This window comes from Engystomops pustulosus, chromosome 9, assembly GCF_040894005.1.
Source record: "Engystomops pustulosus chromosome 9, aEngPut4.maternal, whole genome shotgun sequence".
Lineage (NCBI taxonomy): Eukaryota > Metazoa > Chordata > Amphibia > Anura > Leptodactylidae > Engystomops > Engystomops pustulosus.
In genome coordinates, this window is record NC_092419.1 from 92,670,920 (window position 1) to 92,694,115 (window position 23,196).

The 23,196-nt window shown below is 40.0% G+C and overlaps 1 protein-coding gene across 3 annotated transcripts in view; it reads left to right on the forward strand.

Annotated features, from left to right (window-relative positions):
* Positions 1-22,728, forward strand: part of OLFML2A (olfactomedin like 2A) — a 57,915-nt gene extending 35,187 nt beyond the window's left edge. The window contains exons 4-9 of one of the 3 annotated variants that reach the window (XR_011849626.1): positions 1,666-1,842; positions 2,867-3,122; positions 12,017-12,298; positions 15,942-16,127; positions 17,314-20,651; positions 20,845-22,728. Coding sequence is in view for 2 of the 3 variants with exons in the window: in XM_072123207.1 (XP_071979308.1) it covers positions 1,666-1,842; positions 2,867-3,122; positions 12,017-12,298; positions 15,942-16,127; positions 17,314-17,915 (1,503 nt within the window). In the remaining variant the exon portion in view is untranslated. Of the gene's footprint in view, positions 1-1,665; positions 1,843-2,866; positions 3,123-12,016; positions 12,299-15,941; positions 16,128-17,313 lie in introns of all 3 variants that reach the window. The other 2 variants (XM_072123208.1, XM_072123207.1) reach the window with 2 other exon arrangements.
* The last annotated feature ends 468 nt before the right edge of the window (positions 22,729-23,196 follow it).

Sequence of the window (23,196 nt, forward strand, 5' to 3'; positions counted from 1 at the left end):
GTCCGAGTTCAATTGCAGAATAATTGTTGTAGTACTGTCCTGTGCCTACATAAAATGGACAGGACTAGTAGTAGGTTGTTTACATTGTGAGCCCCATGGGGACAGGGATCAATTTATCATGCTTTGTGCAGCGCTGTGTAATCTGTGTGTGCTATGTAAATAAAGAATTATTATTATTAGTGCTATGCCATGCCATACCTATATATGTAGGATAGAAATGGTAATACCGTGCTGTGCCCTTTATGTGTGTATATATATAGGATATGAGTAGTAGTACTGTGCTGTACCCATATATCTAGGATATGAGTAGTAGTACTGTGCTGTACCCATATATCTAGGATAGGAGTAGTAGTAGTAGTACTGTGCTGTATCCATAGATCTAGGATATGAGTAGTAGTACTGTACTGTATCCATATGTCTAGGATATGAGTAGTAGTACTGTGCTGTACCCATATATCTAGGATATGAGTAGTAGTACTGTGCTGTACCCATATATCTAGGATATGAGTAGTAGTACTGTGCTGTACCCATATATCTAGAATATGAGTAGTAGTACTGTGCTGTACCCATATATCTAGAATATGAGTAGTAGTACTGATTTGTGTTCCTATATATAACACAACAATAGTAGCAAATTACAGATAGGAGTTAGCTGTACTTTGCCCATATATCACATATATCACTGCCCCTTTTCTGAAGGTAAACACATAGAGGAAACCATTTGGGTTTTTGGTTCCTGCAGACCTTCTGTACCATCATGTGTTTCTGGTTTTATATTCCATATGAATGGTTACTGCCATTTATCAGCAGTGTTTCACCATAAAAACATGCATACAGCATTATGAAACAGCATTGGAGATCCTTGTAACTATACCTCTGTGTGTTAGAATAAACAGGACTGTAAAAATACATGCATATTTCAGGGCTGTAGCTGGACTTGGTGCTCTAAGAGGCACTCCTGTGTGAGAGCCCATCAAAAAAATCTGCAGCACTGCCCCTCTGCTCTGAGTAAAAGCTTTAACAGGCTTCTGTTTGAAAACAGAGATCTAAGAACACAGCAGTGTGAGGACACTCCCTAGGGCTCAAAGTCCAGTTACAATCCTAGAATATAACTATATTGCTTGCAGCTAAAAACAACACACACAAAGGTATGGTCACACAGATCTCCAGGGACAATACCTAACACAGTTTGCAGCTTTGTGTGGTGAGAACTGCTGGTAGATTCCCTTTAAGTTACTGCACTGGATATTCCTGAATTCAGATGGAGAAACTAAATATAATTGTGAGTTTTTTCTAATTCTCTGTAATATGGAAATGAAAAACCCTGGGATTGCCCTGCAAAGAGCAGGTGCTAAACCATTAATTCATCTGCCCCAATGGGTTACTTGCGTGTATATACATGAAACTGCTAATTTGTAGAGTAGTCCTCTATTTTGAGTTATTGTAACACAGCCCTAAAATAATAAGAGCCTCAAAAAGTTCAAAAGCAAAATTTATTAAAACATCTAGTAGTTGCCTAATGTAAAATGTCATTACATGTGCACACATGGAGTACACATGGTTAATGCAAACAGTATGATAAATCTCCAGAGAGGCCAGAAAAACAACTACATGTACGGTCTCCATATCCTTCTATAACAAATCCTTCTTCTTTCATGATTCCAGACCATCAAAACCAACTTAACACGAGAAAATGACTTCATGAAGGAAAGTGTCATGAACCTCTCCAATCAGATGAAGAAGTACGACAACTATTCTGACATCATGATGAGTATCAAGAAGGAGATTTCCAATTTGGGATACCAACTACTTCAAAAGGACGCCCCAGAAAATAAAGTACAGGTAAGCCTGGTGACTCCAAATAGTGCTTAACGCCTCCATCATTGGGGTCTTTGGAATGAATCTGGATATTTGTATGGAGTTGGTATGTTCTCCAACTGTTTGCGGTAAATTTCTCCCATAAATGTTAATGTAGAAAGTCACAAAGAGCCATCTAGTCATTTATTCTAGCACGACACAATAGCTGGAATATTCCTTACAGGATGGGACCACCGGATGTAGGTATGGGATCAGATATGAATCCATATCCTGTGGATATGCCTTGAATGTCCGAGGTGGAAATATTTTTGAGCTTGGCCACAAGGACAGCCTCTATGGTTGGCCTACATCTACTAGCTATAGAGGTGTAGATACTCTCTATATGATGCCACTATCCCGCATCACTGTATCTTCACTATCCTGGACAGCATAAGGGACAATTGTCCTTTGATAAGACATCCATTATAACACAGTATAGCCTATAAATATAAGTGTTCACCACATTCTAAAGAATCAACATCTGAACAAGCCGGAACCTACAGAATGGTTGTATGAGATGTAGAGGGCAGTATTTATTAGGTGAGAGAATGGTTGAATCCTTGGGAGGAAAGAAAAGATTGAGAATTTCCATCTGATGGAACATGGAGCAGTGCACAATTCCATCCAATAGTCATCTGAAGAGCCTTCAGGGGTTTGTCACCAGAGAAGTCTGCCTTACAAGATAGGGTCCCATAGGTTTGATCTTAAGTTGAATTTGTATGTAAGTCAAAACTGTATATTTTATAATTGTAGATCCAGGCAAAAAAATTTTTTTTGTCCCAGTTCCAAATTTTTTGCTGTAATTGGACCAAGGATTAATAATAAAGCTTCATTACAGATACCTTACAGCTGATTATTGCAGTCTGGGACTAAAGTAATAACATCCAGAGAGCTTCACCAGAGGTCATAGTGGACAGAGGGGGCCGTCTTTAAGTCGGTTGTCCTTAAGTAGGGGACCAACTGTACAGCTATTATTTCACTTTTTTACAGTCAAGTTTTTCTGCCATAGGACACAGCAGGAGCCAAAGTAAAAGAGGATAAATACACAAACAACAAGAAGAATTCTGGGGAAAAGTCTAAGGTGAAAGAGAAACCACAAAAAACAGAGAAATCTAAAAAAGATAACAGTAAATCCAAACCAGCTTTATCTCAGCCTACGCCAAGACCAAGGTCTCCTGTCCTGCAACAGCCAGTTGTCATACGAGGAGTCACCTACTACAAAGCCACCAAGAATGAAGAGACAGATACTCTTACAAGCAATAGAGGTATGGAAACCAATATTACCTATTATGATAGTCTATTATATTACCTTATAGAGATATATCACACAATGGGGCTTATTTACTAAGGGATCGCAGTTCTGTCGGACTTCCCAACATTTCCGGGATTTTGTCTTTTTTACGTGACAGAAATGAGGGGGGGTGGCATTGGACGATCCGACTGATTGAGACTGAGCGCAGGATTTAACATTCAAATTGCGTCGCATCTAATTCACTTACAGAGGGAAGAAGATGGTGAACTCTGCGGAGCTGAGCGGGATATCGTAGCACAGTGCTTGGCGGACAAACACCTTCCCAAAGACCCAAAAAATAAAAGCATTAGGCATTTTGAAATCTAAGATGTTTCACATCTTTTCTTTCCTCACATTTGCCAACAAGGGAGTGTAGTACCCCTTAGGAAATATGCTGACCCTAATGGTTACTGACAATTTTCAGCTGGTATCATGACTCTTTCTTCGGCTTTTTGCACCCCTCTTTTTTCATGGGTGTCATTTCTCATTATTACACATAATGTCATTTATGGGCAACTATGGCTTGATTTCCTTTCCAGTGTGGCTTGGATGGGTAATTTCATGCCAATAGCACCTTAAAAATTAGAATGACATGCATATTTCACAAATTGAGCAAAATTTAGCCAAATATCCGATGAACAATTTCTAGAAAGCATGACGATGCTGTAACTTCATCTCCAGGTCTTCTTCTCATTTACCAGTTTCGGGCTGTGGCTTTGAGTTCCTGGCAATGGATTGAACTTCCGTTTCACTTCAGACTTGATGTCTGAAAACATAATGGGAATAATAGAGTTGACAGAGACAAGTACGCTACTCGCCCGGATGATGGATTTCACAGGGACGCACATTTACAGTAGTTCTAAGTCATTGGCAGTGACTTAGCGTTAAATGCTGAATATTAGAAATGTCATGTGTAGAACTGAGGGGGTTGTAAGTCCACAACGTATTAATGATAACCTCCATTGTGAGTTTTCAGGGGGTGGTAGTTCTTCAAATTCCCAGATGTTTTTCCACAGCGCTGGTCAGCCGTTTCACGCATTTTGCTATATACCAACTATTGTCTGTTAGCGGTCTATCTCGTGTTAGATCTTAATGGAAAATAGAGACAGCCGCCTCCACTGTATGCTGATAGAGGGTGGGCGGCTGCACAGAGACGCATGAAGAAAATACTGGAGGTTAAGTAGGATCCACAAAGATATTTAACCTGTTGTAGACCCACAACAAATTATGGTTATATTCTTAAAATGTTTTCAGATTTAAGGGCTCATTCACACGCAGTATGTCCGCCGTGCGCTGGAGAGGAGGAGGTGAACCCTCCTCCCTCCATAGGAAACAGCGGCGCGCAGCCGCACACTAGGGAAAGGATAGAGCATGCTCTATCTTTTCCCGGTGTACGACACGGAACGATGCCACACATGTGTGGCACGGTACCGCTGCCGGCGGCCATTTTCGTCTATGCAGACGTATATGCGACCAAATGTATGTCCCCCCCGACGGCCATCTGAATGAACCCTACCTGCAGCTGAAGATTGGTACAACCTTTACAACTGAAGCCCCATTGCCCCAATTGCTTTGCCCCTACAGCAATTTTTGAAAACCTCATCGGAAATCTAATGCATGCTATGACTTAGCAACACCATCAGGATCAGCCGTATTTTACATTGAAATATGAAAGCAATGGTGGATAGGAACTTTGTTGTATGAACATAATCAATATGAAATATTTGGAGGAGATTTTCTTAATGGACACTTTAAGGAAGTCTGCGCAGTTTAAGAAAAGACTGAAAGGAAACCAGCCATTCAAATTAACCCACCCAAAATAAATACTTCATAAAAAACAATATAATTCCAAAGCATTGTCCTTTCTGGTTCCTTTCTATGACTGCAATGTTCAAATTCCGTTTGTAATGGAGTCCTGCATATTAAATTTTACTTTCATTTTCTTGCATCCTTGTTAATGATTGACAGGTCTCACTGCTAGAACATGCTAGAGCGTGGAACTAGTACATAGGGATCGTCTAGCAACATTCAAATTTGTGGTTTTGGGTGTAAAAAACTATTTATTTTTACAAATTAAAAATAAAGCGCTGGACTAAGCACTTTGTCTGGTTCATTAAGAAACGTGTTGTTCGAATACTTTTTAATGTTTTATACCATTTTAATGGACTTTTAATTTGTAAAAATAAATTGGTTTCTACGTCCCAAACCACGAATTTCCAGCGCCTTTTCAGCATTCTTAAGAAACTCCCTGATTGGGATACCAATTTGCTATTGGGAGCTGGTTCAACTCTGGGAAGAGACAGCTCCACAAGCGCGGCAGCAGAAAAAAGTTTCTGAAAAGTGATGCTTGGAGTTGAACTATTAAAAGGCTATTCCACCATGGGAGCGCCCCTTGTCTCCCCTGTTATCTTTCCTATCCATAATCTATTTTACGGGGATGTGAGAGAACCACATTTAGGCTCTATGACAGCTCCTTTAATTCATAGACCAACAATTTTAAAATATAGTGTAAAATTCCAACGTCCTTAAAGGAGAAGTTTGGATATGTAGTAGCTAATTGATGGATTCACAGTCCAAGACATGGTCTTGGAGGGAGCCAGCAGCCAGTCAGTCACTCCACACCACTTTTAACCCGATTTTATTGGATTAAAGGGGGCGTGATGAGCCGTTTAGGCCGGGGTTTAGTGAATCGCTGGCTCACGTCGTTCATATGAATGGGCCTGATCTTTGTGCAGGCTCATTCGTGAACGACCCATCACTAATACCTCCATTTTGTGATCTGCTCCAGACTCCAGACTGGGTAAGTAGCTTCCAGCTTTTTATGAATGGCTGTCCTTGTATTATAAGGATGACTATTATAAGGATGACTGAAGTCAGAAAATTCCATTCTGACTCATAAGAGAAGTTCCAAATAGACAACATGTATAGAGACATCATAGAGGGGATGTGATGCCTCTATACTCTATACTCAGGTCATATAAACAAGATTTTTAATCTAATAGTTCAGTCCCAGTAGGGGTTCATATACGGACACTTAAAATATGCTACAAATCACCGTCCATTCCTTCCAAGAACTGAAGTAATACCAATAACAACATTTATCTCCTGCGTTATTGATGTTCTCCTGGAATTTGGATGACCTTATCTCATTCTCACCCACTGGGCTTCTTCTTGACCTGATGCAGTACGCATGCCTCAGTTTTTTAGGCATTTGGCCTCGCCGTGGTCAGCTTATGAACCTTGGCCAAATAAAATAACTTTTTAAGACCAAAATGGTGCATTATTAAGAATAATGTAACTCAAATATGTGTATAAATTGCCAGGATAAATAGACATGCAGTTTCCCAGCAGGTCCAACCTGGTGTCCCATTGTGCTTACGAATCCATTATGAGATTTCATGAAAGGAAATTATCTTGAATCCTTTCCTTAAAAGCAGAATCTTCCCTTTGTCTCTTTGCACAGGTCATAGGTCTATTATTTTGAACCTAAAGTGTTGATTCAGAAAAAGTAATACATTCCCAATAAGGCTGATATTATTAAATATTTCCCGCTTCCCAGTACACGGCAGGGGATATTCAATGCCGTCACTATGAAGTGCAATTTGTTACACAGAAAATAAGGCATCACAGAGCTCTTTATGTGGAAAAATAAAAAAAGTTATAGATTTTTGAAGGTGGTGAGTGAAAAATGGTAGTGAAAAAACTAAAAAAGGCAAAGTCGTTAAGGGGTTAATCACCAAAAATATCTAAATATTCATTTTTCTCTGTGCACAGTGAACATTAATGAGCAAAAAAAAGCCTCTTTTGATCTTACCATTTGGCTGCAATAAGACAGAGTGAAAAATTTGCAGTCAAAATCAATTTTTGTCTTCAAAATGTCTACAGAAAGGATCATTGAATAGGGCATTGTCTGGGTAGTTTCCGGGCCATAGTACATGTTCCACTGTGTATCTTATATACGCTGTACTGAGGAGACCCAATCAGGTCGAAACAGTGCTGTCTACAGTTGGGAGTCTATTCCTTATGGAATAGATAGACTGGTTTGGCTTAATCCCACATCATATTTTTAGACTTCTTGTAAGTCATACTTGATGTTAAGGGGGCTGCCTTTCAAGGTAGCAAAATGAGGTATTGTTTTCCATTTAACACCTTGGAAAACTTATTTGCATTCTTCCCTCTTATATAACATAGGGAAGGGATTTTCTACTTTCTTGGTCCCACTAGAAGGTGTAAACAGTGTGTAAGATAGCAATCTTTTTCATGTCCCATTCATCTTATAGGCAGCTGTATACATTTCTGCACGTCCTTCTATACTCTTGACATTACAAAGATAAGAAGCTCCAAAATTTATTGGTTTCTCCTTTGGTTCAACTCAGGGAAAAAAAAAACCATGGCACATTGCTGACTGATGTTATGTGCGAAGTTTTCTCAATGTGCAGCTAGTACATATTAATAGTGTCTGTGGATGATGATACCTCGGATGATCTGGTTCCCTTATACATGAAGGAATGCACTTGAGAATATTCAATGGCAAAGCCGCGCGGCTCCGACATGCTTTTTTCTGCTTTCTTGATAACATTCCAAAATCCAGCTGTTTCCCATCAAACTGTCTCTAGGGCTATCTGCATTAGATCAAACGTGAGGCTTGCTTATAAGCAACTTCCTATACGGGTCCTAAGCCACACAGTATAGTGTCTTCATTCATCATATAATCAAGTCCATCCATAATAATGGAGCTTATAGTGCAGAATACTCCTCTTATACAGTGATACATCAGACAGCTGGCATTGCTCCAGCATCGTATCAGAGCACTTGTGCCAACCACTATAATCCTTTATTGAAAACAAGGGAAACGCTTTTTGAGGAGATGAAGCAATTTTCCACATGTTCCTCTGTTGTTTCCATCATAGGTTGTGGAACAGCTGTATTATGTGATGGATCTAAACCCATCTGCACATGGTAGTGTCATCAGTAAAACCTCAACCTCATATCATATGCTTGGAAAGAGACAACGGAGATTAAACACCCCCTTTATGTAGAAGCAGCACAGAAAACATGAGGACAACCAAAAATGTAACAAAAGCTGAATACACCCACATGAAAAAAAATCCAAAAACATTGCACCTGGCATAAGGCAATATGTAGGAGATGTAGTAGAGCCATAGTCTTCTAATAGAAGGGTGATTGTGATCTGTTAATCCCAATCTGATTTTAGGCTGTTCCCAAAGTGTAATTTTTAAGTAATGTGTGAACCTAAACTTAGGTCCCAACATATGGCTATTTGTCATGTGACATTTATAACCTAAGGCTTAAAGGGGTTTCCCACCAATCAAGTTAGGTCCTATTCACAGACTAGAGACTAATTTACTGATCGGTGTGGGTCTCAGTGCAGCGCTTGGCAATCTCCATCAGCTCCATAGAGATAAATGGAGCAAAACAGTTGTCTGCTCCATTCATCTCGGGATCGATGAGAGGCCCGATGAAGGTACCTCGGAAACCCTGCTCTTGTGATATGTGGGGGTCTCATCACTGAGACTCCCACCGATCAGCAAGTTAGGCCCTATCTTGTGGATAGGGCCCAACTTGATTGGTGGGAAAACCCCTTTAAGGAAAAACTTAAACTTAAAGGCAATTTCGTATGATCAGCTCACCGTCCTGGTCAAGCAGTCCACATCACTGCAACTTCAGAAGCTCCAGCACGGACAACCTCGGCCACAGGCGCAAACAATGTGAGATGAAAGGAAATCTTCAGCTAGACATAGGAAGTCAGCATGTCGATAAAAAAAATCCATTTAAAAAGTAGCTTATGGCAAAGCATAACGGAAAGAATAAAAATGAGCATGAATTCAAACAAGCCTACGCGTTTTGGTATTACACCTGATTCACCTATGTAACAGGATTTCTCACTTATCATGGCCCAGTTATAATACTGGTAGCTTCTTATGTGACAGAAGGGCCTTTAGGCTCTTCCTGTACCAGAACCTAGTTGTCATAGCTTCTTCTGCATCCCCAATAGCTGCTCCAGATTTTTAGGAATTTTCCATCCTCCTTTTGGTAAATGGTAGACTCTTTCCAATGGAGGTCTCTAATTCCTAATCCAGTGATACAAACTTTAGAAGTCCCTCTTGCGAGCAGAAATCAAAAATATTCTGTTCCTAGTAATTGGGCAAAGCAAAAGAAGGGCAGTAAAAAGTAAAATATAACTTGTCCAGGTCCCCAGGACAATGGTATAGCAGGTGAATTCCCTATAGTTGCACCCCTGGTAATAGTTTAGTGTTATATCACATTTACATTCAGTAGTTACATCTGCACAACAGAGACAAACTAACAGATCAAGTTTCCTCCTTTCTGATCCAAGTTTACAAAGTCTAGAGGACTTCTAGGAAGGATATGAATATGTTTTCATCAGGGTTAATTCTTCGGAGACGCGTTGCATTGTTGGAGCTTACAATAATAATCCGTGACACGACGGCCATCCTATGGAGGAAGCTGTGATCCCTCCGCAGTTGTCTGGTGTATTTGTTTGCCTTTGGCTCACAATGTGATCTGTCAGCTACACGCAGAATGTAGAATTAGCAGAGTTTTACTAGTTCATGAGAGTCAATATTTTTACAAGCAATGCAAATGGCTATTTAAGATTCCTGAAATATGTTGGTTCTCCTCCACCCAACTCTCTGACAGGCAAACATTGTGCAGACAAATCCAATGGCACCCTCCACCTAGACATTTGTCTTGTATCCTCAGAAATTCTTCTACTGGTCCTAATTACCTTTTTTAAAAAAAAGGTTTTACTAATCAATTACTTTAGACAGATGCGACTCTACAGGAACAAGTAGACCAATTCCCTGGACCACAAAGAGTTCAGGGTACCTTCTAACCTTCAAATATGGAGGTGTGTTTCTCACAACAAGGGCTAGCTTTAGTGTTCAACTAAAGGTCACGGTGAACCATGATGTCCAGGGTAATGTAAGCACTGCCCTTCAGTGTATAATTCATGGGCAACAACGAGTCATGGTCACTTTTTGGCCTCCATCTTTAACCATCCATCTTTAACCAAAGATGGATGGCTGTTCTTCACAAGTCCAAGCCTTACACTGGTTGGACACTGATAAAAATCTTAACCAGAGAGTACAAGGCCACAAAGGTTGTCTTAAACTTATTTTGATATAGTTTGTCTGTGAAAGGAGTAAGTCACATGACTTCCCAGCATCAGGACTTCTTCCTGCGGATGGAGGGAGATGTGGAGACTTTACTGTATGCACACCCATGAACACGACTCCCATACCCCTCCAACCACTGATATTAGTGGTAATCAGGGCAGTAGCAGGTGCACCGTAATGACTGTACTGCCCTCTCCATCCATCGGAAGCCAGCAGGACACAGGTTAGTTTCGGCAGGTCACGTGACCCACTCAATCGGCAGACTACATGCAACATGTGCTTTGTGCTGAGGTTGGATTTGTGTCCTGTGCAGTACTATTCATGAACCTCTCCAAAAATAATTAGGTCACAGGGGGTACAGATTCTGGAAACATAGACTATGTCACTTCCTTCCTATACAATTAACACAGAGTAATATGATATAATATTAATAATTTTACAATAGGAAAGATATAAACATAGGGATACGAAAGACTAGAAAATTTTAACAATTCCCGAAATAAATTGTCTGTTATTTAATACTTTACATACAAATTACTACTCTGTTATTGTTGTCAAACTGTGATTTTGTCTTTCTTGACAGACAGTTTACTTTAATCTAAACTAATAAATGATATATTTATTCCAATCATTGTTACTTTTCATAAGTTGGGAGGTGACCCTCATGAAACACATGTTTTCCTTTAATAAGGTTTAATAAAATCTATCTAATACTTTAATTCCACTACAAGGGTCTGGCATATATACAAGTCATCTAAAGATCAACATTCATTAATATATTTTATTAAATCTAGACGTTCCGTCATATTATTAATAACATATTTAACCTTACATTGACCAGGGCTTTTAATCGGCTGCATCCTGAGTTCTGCATAAAGCTGTTTTATGATACCAAAAATGTAGCCAATATTTTATAGAGGAATCACCAGGGTAATCTCCAGGCATGTCCAATGTGGTCATTGGGGCAGATTTATCAGGGCTTGTTCTCCAGTCCCGTGTGCATGACCAGGAATTGCAATATTTTGCCCACTTACATCAACTCCACACCAAGTAGGCACGGAGTGGCCGGGGCCCCGGGGGCGAAGTGCTCCTAGTCTGCACACTACCTACAGCCTAGGGGTGTTACTTGAAGGAGTGCAGAAGGAGCTGTTGCTACCGGGCCTAAGAGGCTTAGGGGGCCCATTAGGTGTCACTTTCCCATATGAGAAGACTATACTATAAACCACACATTATAGTCGGGGGCCTGGCATAGACTTTGCATTGGGGCCCATCAGCTTTCAGTGACGCCGATGCCTATGCCAAAAATCTATTGAATAAAATAGATCACTATTGCATATTCCTAAGAACAGCATCTTCTCTATCATATGCTGAACTCTGAGAATTATGCACTTTAAACAGCAGGCTTGAATTAGGATTAGAAAATGTATATTTTATAGTCAGATGTAAAATGTTATATACTCTCTGTATATTATGTGTTGTATACAATATGTGTATTACCATCCCATATATATATATATGTGTATATATAATGTGTGTATATATATATTTATAATGTATGTATAACAGTGACTTTAAATGCTCAAGACACAAGTATCACGAAACCCATTACTCAGGTCATAACTGAGTAGCCCAGGACTTTGCTATAGCTCTACTTGATATGTATTGAACATCCGTAGGCTACATTACTCAATGTTATTTCCATCTTTAGAGAACACAGGACGGTTGTCTCTACGAGGAGAAAGACAAGATGTCAAAACAGCAACTAACATCTCAGAATCCCACATCATACATGAGGAAAGACCTGTTGAGCTTGAGAAGGCATCTCCAATCACTACCACTACTACTACAGCCACCACCACAACCCCCACCACCACTACAACAACAGAGAGCACCACGACCACCACCCTGGACACCACTACCACCAGCCCAGAATACCCTGTGACTACGCTTTCCTCGGTGGCACTCGGGTCCAATTCTGAGAACAATAAAGGTAGGGACTGTCGATGATACAAAATTTAAGCTATTGAAATGTAAAATGCGAATGGGTGGTTACTAAGCGTTGTCCAAATTTCTTATGATAAGAGAACATGGAGAACAATGATCAAACATGTTCAAGCCAAATATGCCCAATTCTGCCAGGTGTTCCACTTAATTGCTGGGGCCCTCTACAGATTTTTAAACTGGTCCCCTACCTACCATGTTTTTTTCTTTTTGTTTTTAGCTTTTTTCTTATTCAAGCAAGTAATTTTCTTTTGTTTTTGTTTTTTAAAATAAGGTGCTGACAAAAAAATGTCTAAAATTCCAAGGATAACAAAACTCTATTTTAGCCTCCCAGTAAACCATCTGACCTGGAAACATGTACTTTTATGTTTATTTGTATCCGGCTTTTACCAGTTTTCTCCATTCTTTTTTGTAAATTGTTTAGCGAATCTTTCATTTCTGAGATATTTGATATTTGAAGTTAATCTAAATAACATGAAATGTAAAAGAGGCAAAGTAATGACTGTCAGTAATATCAGCACTCCAATCCTAACTCCACCAAAATGAAAAATGTACTTCTGCTTGCAATTAGGAGTTAACCTCTGGGGTCTTGCTTGTACCGTGTTGTAACTTAGGCAAGAGATTGTCCACTAAGCAGCTTTTTTCTTGCTTTAAAGGGGTACTGTATTTTTCAGACTATAAGGCGCACAAAAAATCCTTTGATTTTCTCAGATTGATTTTCTTATAGTGCAGTGCGCCTTATATATGAACCGTACTTACAGACAACAGCTGCCTTGAACTGTGCACAGGTCTGCCACCTGCTGGTCATTCATCCTTATAATCAGGTGCGCCTTATAATCCGGTGCGCCTTATATATGAACCTAGACATTTTAGCAGGCATTTATTGATGGTGTGCCTTATACTCCGGTGCGCCTTATAGTCCAAAAAATTATATATCCATAGGGAATTTCATAAATACAGATGCCGCCTCTGAGACCTGCACCTATCTCTGGAATGGGATCCTGCTGACCTTTACCCCCCTGCTCATTCATTCTTGTCTATGGGAGTCTATACACTCGTCTATTTTGGTGCACTCATAGAAATGAATGGTGGTTCGCCGTGCATGTGGGGCAAGCTCTCCACTAGAGGAAGGAGAACAGCGGACCTCCTTTTCTGAGATAGGTGAGGGTCCCAGAGGTGGAACCTGCACCTATCTTGCATTTATGACATCCCATGTGGATGTCAACTAAATACAGGAGATGGGAAAACCCCTTTATTATATCTATCACATGAAATTATTCAGCAGTGCAAAATTGTATATCATGCGAGGAAGCAGAACCGTTGAGGAGTTTCATTATATCTAAGCTAGCAAAACAATTGAGAAAATATTATTTTTATTCCAGGACTGCAGCTGGACTTAAGCACTTTATTTGTGTCCTCATACTGCTATGCTGTAAGATCTCTTCACTTATCTATCACCCTCCTCACTGCCATAACTGTCTGCCATAGTATTCAACCAGACTTTTCCTTTAAATCTACTCAGAGCACAAGGACAGCAGTGTGAGGACATGTTCTCTGCTACAATTCTAGAATATATATCCATATTATAACAGTTCTGTGGCTACTGAAAACTGTCAGCAGTCATGTTGACTATAAAACACATCTGATTCCATCATAGATATGTGTGTAGGCTATAGGTCATTTATAAAGAATTTTTCAGAATTGCTTCCAAAAGAATGTGAAGATATCATAACATTTTAATTTTTTTTTTATTTGCTCTAATCCTGCATTAATTGAGCCAAAACTAATTATTTCCACAGAAAAGACTTCTCCACCCAAATAATAAAACTTACATAATGTTATGAATGTTCCTCTCTAGACATAAACAAGTTTTGGGTGTACAAGTCTTTGGCCAACTGTTTTACCTCTTACATTCAAATTTAGATGTGAATATTTCATTTTTGGAGAAATGTGACTAACAGAGATAACATGAAGTGCTGCCATGTTGGTTGTCAAATTTTGAAAAAGTTGTTATACAGATAAGCTTTGTTCTGCTGTGCCCTTGGCTATCTTCCATGAACGTATCCAAAGTTTCATTTTGCTCTGAGTGACTGCTGCAGTATTCAACTCCTACAGCTTTTACTCAGAGCAGAGCTGCAGACAGCACAAACTGCTAAGGGCAGAGAAGGATTCATGGTCAAAACTGCAGAATGAGTCTCCTAAAAAAAACTGTACTACAATCATAGAACATTTTCATATTCCCTATTTGCCATATTTTCTGATTCCGAAATTTGATCCTGATTCTGTTTGCAACATACAGCCTCTTTTTCTCTACCAAACTAGTGGCAAATGGAAAAGACTATTACACAGTATGTCAGATCTTGGATAGCGCTCTACTACACATCTTATGATGATTTAATCCCAAATTCATCAAGATGATTAATTTTTTTGGAGAAAGATGTCAGTTGTAAGAGGAAATCTCCTACTTGTATTGGACGTGTGAGACTGATTAAGAGAAAGTGACATTTCCTTTCTACAAATTGCTTGCAGACGTGTCGTGTTCTCTATTACTGCAGTTTTTTTTATATATATATTTTTTGAATGTTTGGATTTCTGCATTTTTGAAAACTATATTGTTATACATGATGGACATTTTCTTATATTGCTGCTCTGTTATGTAGGAAATCCATTGCATTGTGTGTATGTAATGTAAGCCTCATAGTGTAGGGTAGTGATGGCGAACCTTTTGGAGATTGAGTGCCCAAACTTCAACCAAAATCCACTTATTTTCCTGTGAAGTGCCAACGTGGCATTTTAAGCAGTAACTTATTGCTACCTGTTCTTCCACATCTTTCAATTGTATCGGCCCCCTGAGGACACCAATACAGTTGAAAGAAGGAGGGCAAATTCAGACTCTAGTTGTAGCTTCTCTCCAGGGTCTCTCTGTAGAGGAAAAATGGTTGGTCCAGCAGGAGGACCTCCAAAGATATTGCAGTTCTGTCAACACCTTCTAACAGCCAATGAAGTGTTGCTTTAAAATAGCGCTGAGAACAGCTTCTCTTAAGTTGCCTGGGACTTGGTGGATTTGTTCCTATTTGTTGAACTCTGTCCTGAGGTGATGGTTTGAGTGCCCACAGAAATGTATCTGAGTGCCACCTCTGGCACCCGTGCCATTGGTTTGCCACCACTGGTGTAGGGGCTTCCCAATCTCCATAACAGGGGTTGTCTGACTACTGCCTTGTGGTCACAGATGTGCAGTGCACTTTTCCAGGTTTGTGGGACTTCCAAGGATTAGCCAACTCCCATAGAAATGAATGCATAGATGTAAGCAGCCTTGGCTTCAGTGACTTTTGAAGTTTGACATCAGACTTTGCTGAATGTGTCCTGTGCTCCATTAATCTCTATGAAGATCTCTATGATCTGATCTCTATGGGATCTCTGGGATCAGCTGTCCATAGGGCAGCTCAGGAGGACTTGCAGACCCTAATTCTGTTGATCACTGAGTGGTCCAAGTGGTCCAACCTGCAGCGATCATTGCTTCATCTTCAGTCGAAAGTGGCCAAATGTTGTTAATCAGAAAACCCCATTAGTTAGTGATGAAATTGTCATGGCTGATTTTCCCTAGTGTTATACAGAATTATTTTTCTTCTCAGTGAGAGAAGGAGAGTGTGAAGGCACCATTGCATCAATAGAGGCACCAAGAAAACACCACAGTTATGGACGCAATGAAGGAGCCTGGATGAAAGACCCTGCCGCAAAGGATGATAGAATCTATGTCACTAACTATTACTATGGAAATAATCTCGTAGAGTTCAGAAATCTTGACAATTTCAAACAAGGTAGGCAATCTCTTATTTTATAACCATGTGCAGAGTTTTTGCTTGGAACATATACATTTGTAGTACCACTGCTCCGGGAACAGGAGACCAAGTATCATAGTTGTACATGATGCAAGGAGTTCCAGAATCCCATGAGGACAGTCCGGTCATTCCGTAATCTTATTTTCAGTACAAAAAGGTTTTTTCCCATGAGTAACCATTTAGTCCCTCTAATCTGGACACCCTACGTTCATGTTACATGGGCCAAACCCTTTTGTGTGAATAAGACCTTATACCGAACTAAATTCTATATTACCCTACTCCAATCTTACCATTCAGTAACATACGGCAGTAGGATGGATAGTTATGCCAGATGTATCAAATACAAGATCTGTGGCCTTGTGTTGTCTGGCCTATCTCTCTTTCCCTGCTGCCCTAGGAGAGTATAGGGTACTCCAATACTCACCTTTCCCCGTTTCACCAAAGCAGCAGCCGTCTTCTCTTCTCCTTTGTGCGACATCTGTACACGGCTCAGACATTGCGTCTGCCGGCTTCAGAGTCATGTACAGCAGCCACACATAAAAGAAGAGAAGAAGGCTGCTCCCGTGATTCGGTGGTAACGGGGGTAGGTGAGTATATTTTTTTTATTTTTTTCAATCTACTAAATGAAGGAGGGAGGATGGATGGTGTTTTGAACGGAGAGGCTACAAACATTAAAAAAGAGCTATTAAAAAATCAGAGGGCTACACAAAAGGGGCTATCATAATCCCCCTTTCCTGTAGTATACTCCTTATAATGCCTCTTTTCTATTACATTTTCTGTGACTATTAACTAAATGGGGCATTGTGACTATTTTCTATGGTGTCGGGGCACTGTGATGGGACTGAGACTATTGGCTGCTGTGAGGGGGCACTGTGACTATTGGCTACTGTAGGAGCACATATTGGCCACAGTGGTGTCTCAGGTTATTTAACAATATGAGCAGCTTTTTGGTTCCCCCTCAAAGGGCTGAACTCAATGGCAATACTGTATACAAGTAACTACTAAACTTGCTCAACTTTTAAGGAGTAGATGCATTTTTTTACATTCAGCCCTTTTGAGGCAGTCACAAGGAAACATGGGAACATGTATAGTCAACCTGTATAGTAACTGAGGTCACTCCTACAATTGTGAGGTTTTAGTTTACACTCTCCATATTTTTTTTCAGGTCGCTGGAGCAATCTTTATAAGGTTCCTTACAACTGGATTGGGACAGGACATGTCGTATTTCAAGGAGCCTTCTATTACAACAGAGCTTTTACTAAGAACATCATAAAGTACGATTTGAAGCAGCGCTTTGTAGCAGCCTGGACCCTTTTACATGACGTGGTTTATGAAGATACCACCCCATGGAAGTGGAGAGGCCACTCGGATATTGACTTTGCTGTAGATGAAAGTGGCCTATGGGTCATCTACCCCTCTGTTGACTATGACTACTCTCAACAAGAAGTCATAGTTATCAGCAAACTTGACCCCAATGACTTATCCGTGAAGAAGGAGACCACATGGAAAACTGGCTTAAAACGAAATTCCTATGGAAACTGTTTTATAATCTGTGGCATCTTGTATGCGGTGGATGTCTACAACCAAAAAGAAGGGCAAATCTCTTATGCCTACGACACTCACACAGATACTGACGCAGATCCAAAGTTACCTTTTATTAATGAATATGCCTTTACTACGCAGATTGACTACAACCCTAAAGAGAAAGTACTATACGCATGGGACAATGGACACCAGTTGACATACAAAGTGAATTTCGTTGACTGATTGAGTTGACCGCTTGTAAGGAAGTAGGTCAGTCCTCCAGAAAGAAAGCACTTTTACACATTCGATATAATATGTTGCTTGGGGAGCAACTCAAGTATTATCCTCTGACTGTTAGGAGGTGGAAATACCCTGGCCAAGACAAGTGGAATGGGCCCGAAATGTGGTCTGTGACTAATCCATTGTTAAGAAGCTGAACAAAATTGTAAAAGTGTGAATGGACCTGAGATGAATGGCTCAACACATAAAAGAAAGCCAGTCTCTTTTTTTCGGCTTCTATACATCCTATATTTTCGGTTTAACCCCAATGAAGGAAGCTGAATAGGCTTAACACAAAACAGCTGGGAGCAAGATGTCATTAGATGGACCACCAAAGAAAGTACTGGCACCCAACGCTTACACTTCATCTTTTCGTCATTGTTGTCTTTCGTAGTATTGTTCCGAAAGATCTACATTTTATTGGAAGGTCATATATAATAATGTAATGATATTCAAAAATGGACTATTATGGGTGATATGATATGGCTAGGTCATCATCGATCTGACCTACTTTCGTTGGATTACAGTTAGATGACCATTATCCATGACCCATCAATATTCTACATTAGTGGTGATCCAGGAGTCCATTTCTTACATAGTCCTCTAAAGAATTTGAGTTCTTTCCAATTTTCCCTCCTTCCATCTCTAGAGCACCCACTGCATGTATATAACACATGCCAAAGGTGCTCATATGGACGCACCGCACGACACTTTTCAAGGGCACCTGTCAAATCCAACATGGAGGAGCTTAGCAGATTTATATATGGCTTAAGTGGGAAAAGATGTGAAATAACATGTCATTTATTTCTGTTATTCCCTTGTATTTCTATACTCAGGAGTCCAAAAGGTAGTTCTATTCAGTGACTTATAGGTCGTAAGTTACTGAATTCAATCACCCCTGGACTACTTAAACAAGGAAACAGCAGAAATTAAAAAAACATATATATTTCAATCTACTCAGCTGATCTTGCTCTATGATATGCTGCCTGCAAATAGGACAGATAGGACACTATTTATAATTTGCTCGGAAACATTTTCTATATAACATGCTGCTTCCAGAAAGGACAGTATGTAAAATTAGAATCTATGTGTAATTTGGCCAACTCTTACTACTCTATACTGCCACAGATAGGACTATACTATATACAATCTGCTCAGCTCATCCTGCTCTATAACATGCTGCCTGCAGATAGGACACTATGTACAATCTGCTCAGCTTCTCCTGCTCTATAACATGCTGCCTGCAGATAGGACACTATATACAATCTGCTCAGCTCCTCCTGCTCTATAACATGCTGCCTGCAGATAGGACACTATATACAATCTGCTCAGCTCCCAGGTGCCAGTTTAATGTTGTCCACATATAAGAAGCTGAGGGATATGTTCTTTTTATATAGCTAGACCCCAAAATATTAGAAATATAACAGGTTCTACCCTTAAAGTCAAAAATATAAAAAAAAAAAAAAATCTGGCAATGGGAACAATTAGAGAAAATCCATACTACCGGTTGTACCTGCCATGGCTGCCATCCAATTAGGTCTAGCAATCATTATGTTGAATAAGTCTGCAAGCTGCTTGACTGAAGTTGATACATGTGATCCGAGTAACTAAGGGAATTAAGGGGTTAAGCATAAACATTTTAAGTGAGTAAGGACATTTACTTAAAGGAAGTCAACCAGTAAAATGAAACTACACTTACTTACCTATCGTCCTCTTCTCATCTTGATCCCAGCGTTGCTCTTCTTTAAGTTTGACACGAAAGGATCGCTGAAAAAAAAGAGTTCGGTTGGCTGGAGTGTGGAGACACGATGTCCGGAACTTCGGGCTGTTAATTATTGATGCCAACTAGAGGAAGGTGATGTCTTGCAAGAAGCGTGAATAATTAACGGTCGATCCTGGGGTGTCAAACTTGAAAAAGACCACCACCGGGGTCCTGGAAAAGACGGCGACAGCTAAGTATGTTTGGTTTAATTTATCTTATTTTTAGTGGTTGATTACGTAGCGAAACTGTTATTGCAGGGGTTGGTCAGGACTACATGACCGTACTGATGTTAGAAGAGGGGCTGTCTGCTGTTAGAATGGATCCAGAGCCAGACTGTTATTGCAGGGGGCGGTCCAGACTACATAGACGGATTGATGTTAGAAGAGGGGGTACAGATAGTCTGCCGTTAGAATAGATCCAGAGCCAGACTGTTATTGCAGGGGGCGGTCCAGACTACATAGACGGACTGACGTTAGAAGAAGGGGTTCAGATAGTCCACTGTTATAATGGATCCAGAGCCAGACTGTTGTTGCAGGGGGCGGTCCAGACTACATAGACGGACTGATGTTAGAAGAGGGAGTTCAGATAGTCCACTGTTATAATGGATCCAGAGCCAGACTGTTATTGCAGGGGGCGGTCGAGACTACATAGACGGACTGATGTTAGAAGAGGGGGTTCAGATAGTCCACTGTTATAATGGATTCAGAGCCAGACTGTTATTGCAGGGGGCGGTCCAGACTACATGGCTGGAATGATGTTGGAGGAGGGGGTTAGGACTAAATAGGCTACAGTTATAAGGTATACAAAGCCAGACTACACTGCCGGACAGATGTAAAAGGGGGCGGTCCAGACAACAGATTCAGAGGACGGTTTATGATGGGAGCTTTGTTGTACTCTTTAAAAACTCTAAACTTTCTATTTAGAGCTACACAGAAGATGTCAGATTGCCAGGGGGTTAATAAAAACTATATCATATTATTTTATAGGTAACATATTCCTACTTACAGCAGCTTCTGCCTCACACACAATTATTACTCACATATCTGTGATATAAATCTATTATTGTGTCATGTGTTACAACTGGTAAAATTGAAGGCATAGTAATATACAGATTTGTGGGCTCTTATTCAGGAATAATTTTCTGCCATGTCAGCATTTTCTATGGGTAAATTTAGATAAGTTAAACCCTTTATAGCAGATAACTGTACAGCTGAATAATACATTACATGACTGTAGTGTTAGCCGCTCTATATTATGTCTTGATGCCCATGTAGCCTTTTTCCATCTGTGGTGTTACATTTGAGTGTTTTTCCTTTGTCGCTTCTCTACAAGAAAATCGCTTCCGGCCGTGTAAGGAGTGTGAGAATCTTTGTGACCCCTGACAACATCTGTAACCATTTAAGAGATCTTTGGAGACATCTTAAGAACAGTGAAAGTTAATTCCAAAAAAATCACTGTAAAATCACTTGGACACAACATGTGGACCATTTGTGGCCTCAGGTTGTGCTGTGGCTGGATGTGGAGACTCATATTTAGAATTTTTTTTAATAAACTTCTCTAGGTGGGCAGTAGGTAGCTGTCAACTGAGAATGTTTCCTCCGGACCTCCCCATGTACATGCATTCCAGGTTCATCTAAGCATGCGTCTTCAATGGGGAGAAGGACGTTAGCCACTGCAAGACTCATCACACCACTGAAACGTCTCTACATTGAGAGCAAAAGATGGGCCGTGTTTAATATCAACATATCGATCCGTTAATTTTTTCCATGTAGGGTAAAACAAATGTTACCCAAAGATCAAATATAGGTTAAATGGTGTGCTGGTCCCACCAAAATTGTCAGGTCTGGCCAATGTATAGTGGGTATGGGCAACTATAGTAGTTTTTGGACTACTTGAGTATTAAGATATGGTTGAATTAACATGCAAAATTAAATCCAATGTAGGTATATACATGAAATATTAAAGGACATCTACCACCGAGATCAAGAATTGTAAACCAAGCACACTTACATACCAGTGTGCGCCCCCTCTGGCAGGATCTGCTCCTTATTTAGCTCCCTATGCCCTTAGTTTTACAAAAGAGGCTTTAAAAATTATGCAAATGATGGTCTCCAGGCCCAATTAACAGCTCTGGAGCCCCTCTGGCTCATTTGCATGATTTTTAAAGCCTTTTTTCATAAAAATGAGGGCATAAAAAGCTAAAAGAAGAGAGGGCACACACCAGCATGTAAGTGTGCTTGGTTTACAATCCTTTATCCTCGTGGTAGATTTCCATTAAGGAGAGACGGTGCCCTCCAGAGGCATAATTTCTGTGGGAGATTACATTGCTATATGTAGGTACCATATAGCGGTATAACCGGTGTATATAGCTGCAGACAGGAATTATTAGGACAGTACAATTTACTGTATGTGGCAGAACTCTCACTGACTCTTTCATGTGACTCCTCCATAGTAACCACACACAGTATATAGAGGTGTTGGGTGACAAGCTTCTTGCTTTACAATCACCAGCTGGTTAATATCCGGAGCAGCCTGATAAAAATGCCGACATAAAAAATATTTTTCCACCCCGCCCCTTCTCATCATAGGAAAACTCAGTGCTAGAGTTTGTGTATCTTGTGTGTGTAAATGTAAAAGAATTATATATGTCTTTGTTATGTCCTGCCACGCCGTATTAAAAACGATGAATATATTCTTTATTTGCTGTAAATAGAAAAAATGTATCTTATTTTTTAAAAAAAAGTTCCATGTATGTAAATTAGGGTCTGGCTCTACCATTTTGTATATAACATGTGCATTCATTGGATGAATAATTTAATGCCAGTCTTTCACATTTTAGGAATGGCTTAGTTAACCTTCCCGTATGAGTGAGGTTTGTGCTCAGTATAAAACGGTTACAACGTTTATGGCGTATCTCATTTTTATTCTATTAAAGTAACTTATGAGTTATTATGGAGTGGACATCTTATTGTTCTGCTGAACAATGACAGAAAATAATAAAATATAATGATATCAGTCGGAATACTGTGATCAATGCAAAGATATGGCCCATGAGCTCTTAAAGGAAATGTACCATTTGTGTTGATGCATTGTGAACCAAACATACCTTGAGAATGCTGTAGCTACACTGATGCAGAAACATATCTTGTTTAATCCCTGAACCGAGTAGTTTTCCTCAAAAAACAATTCAGGACCTTGGGAAAGCTGGGTTGCATGTAGGCTGCCGTTCATAAACACATTACACAGAGCTTCCTGAACTGTCTAGACATGACTAATCAACCTGATCTGGATGACTCATACACAGCATCATACACAGCATCTGGGGGGATGGTGCAGAGATTGATTACTTCTGCCTGTCAGGGATAACACACTGATTACTGCGCTCTCTGGAGCAGTGCATAACTGGTGTAAGAGGAGAAGCGCTGAGCCAGCCACAGGAGCAACAGAGTCTCATTATCATAATTTTATAATTCTTTTACGACT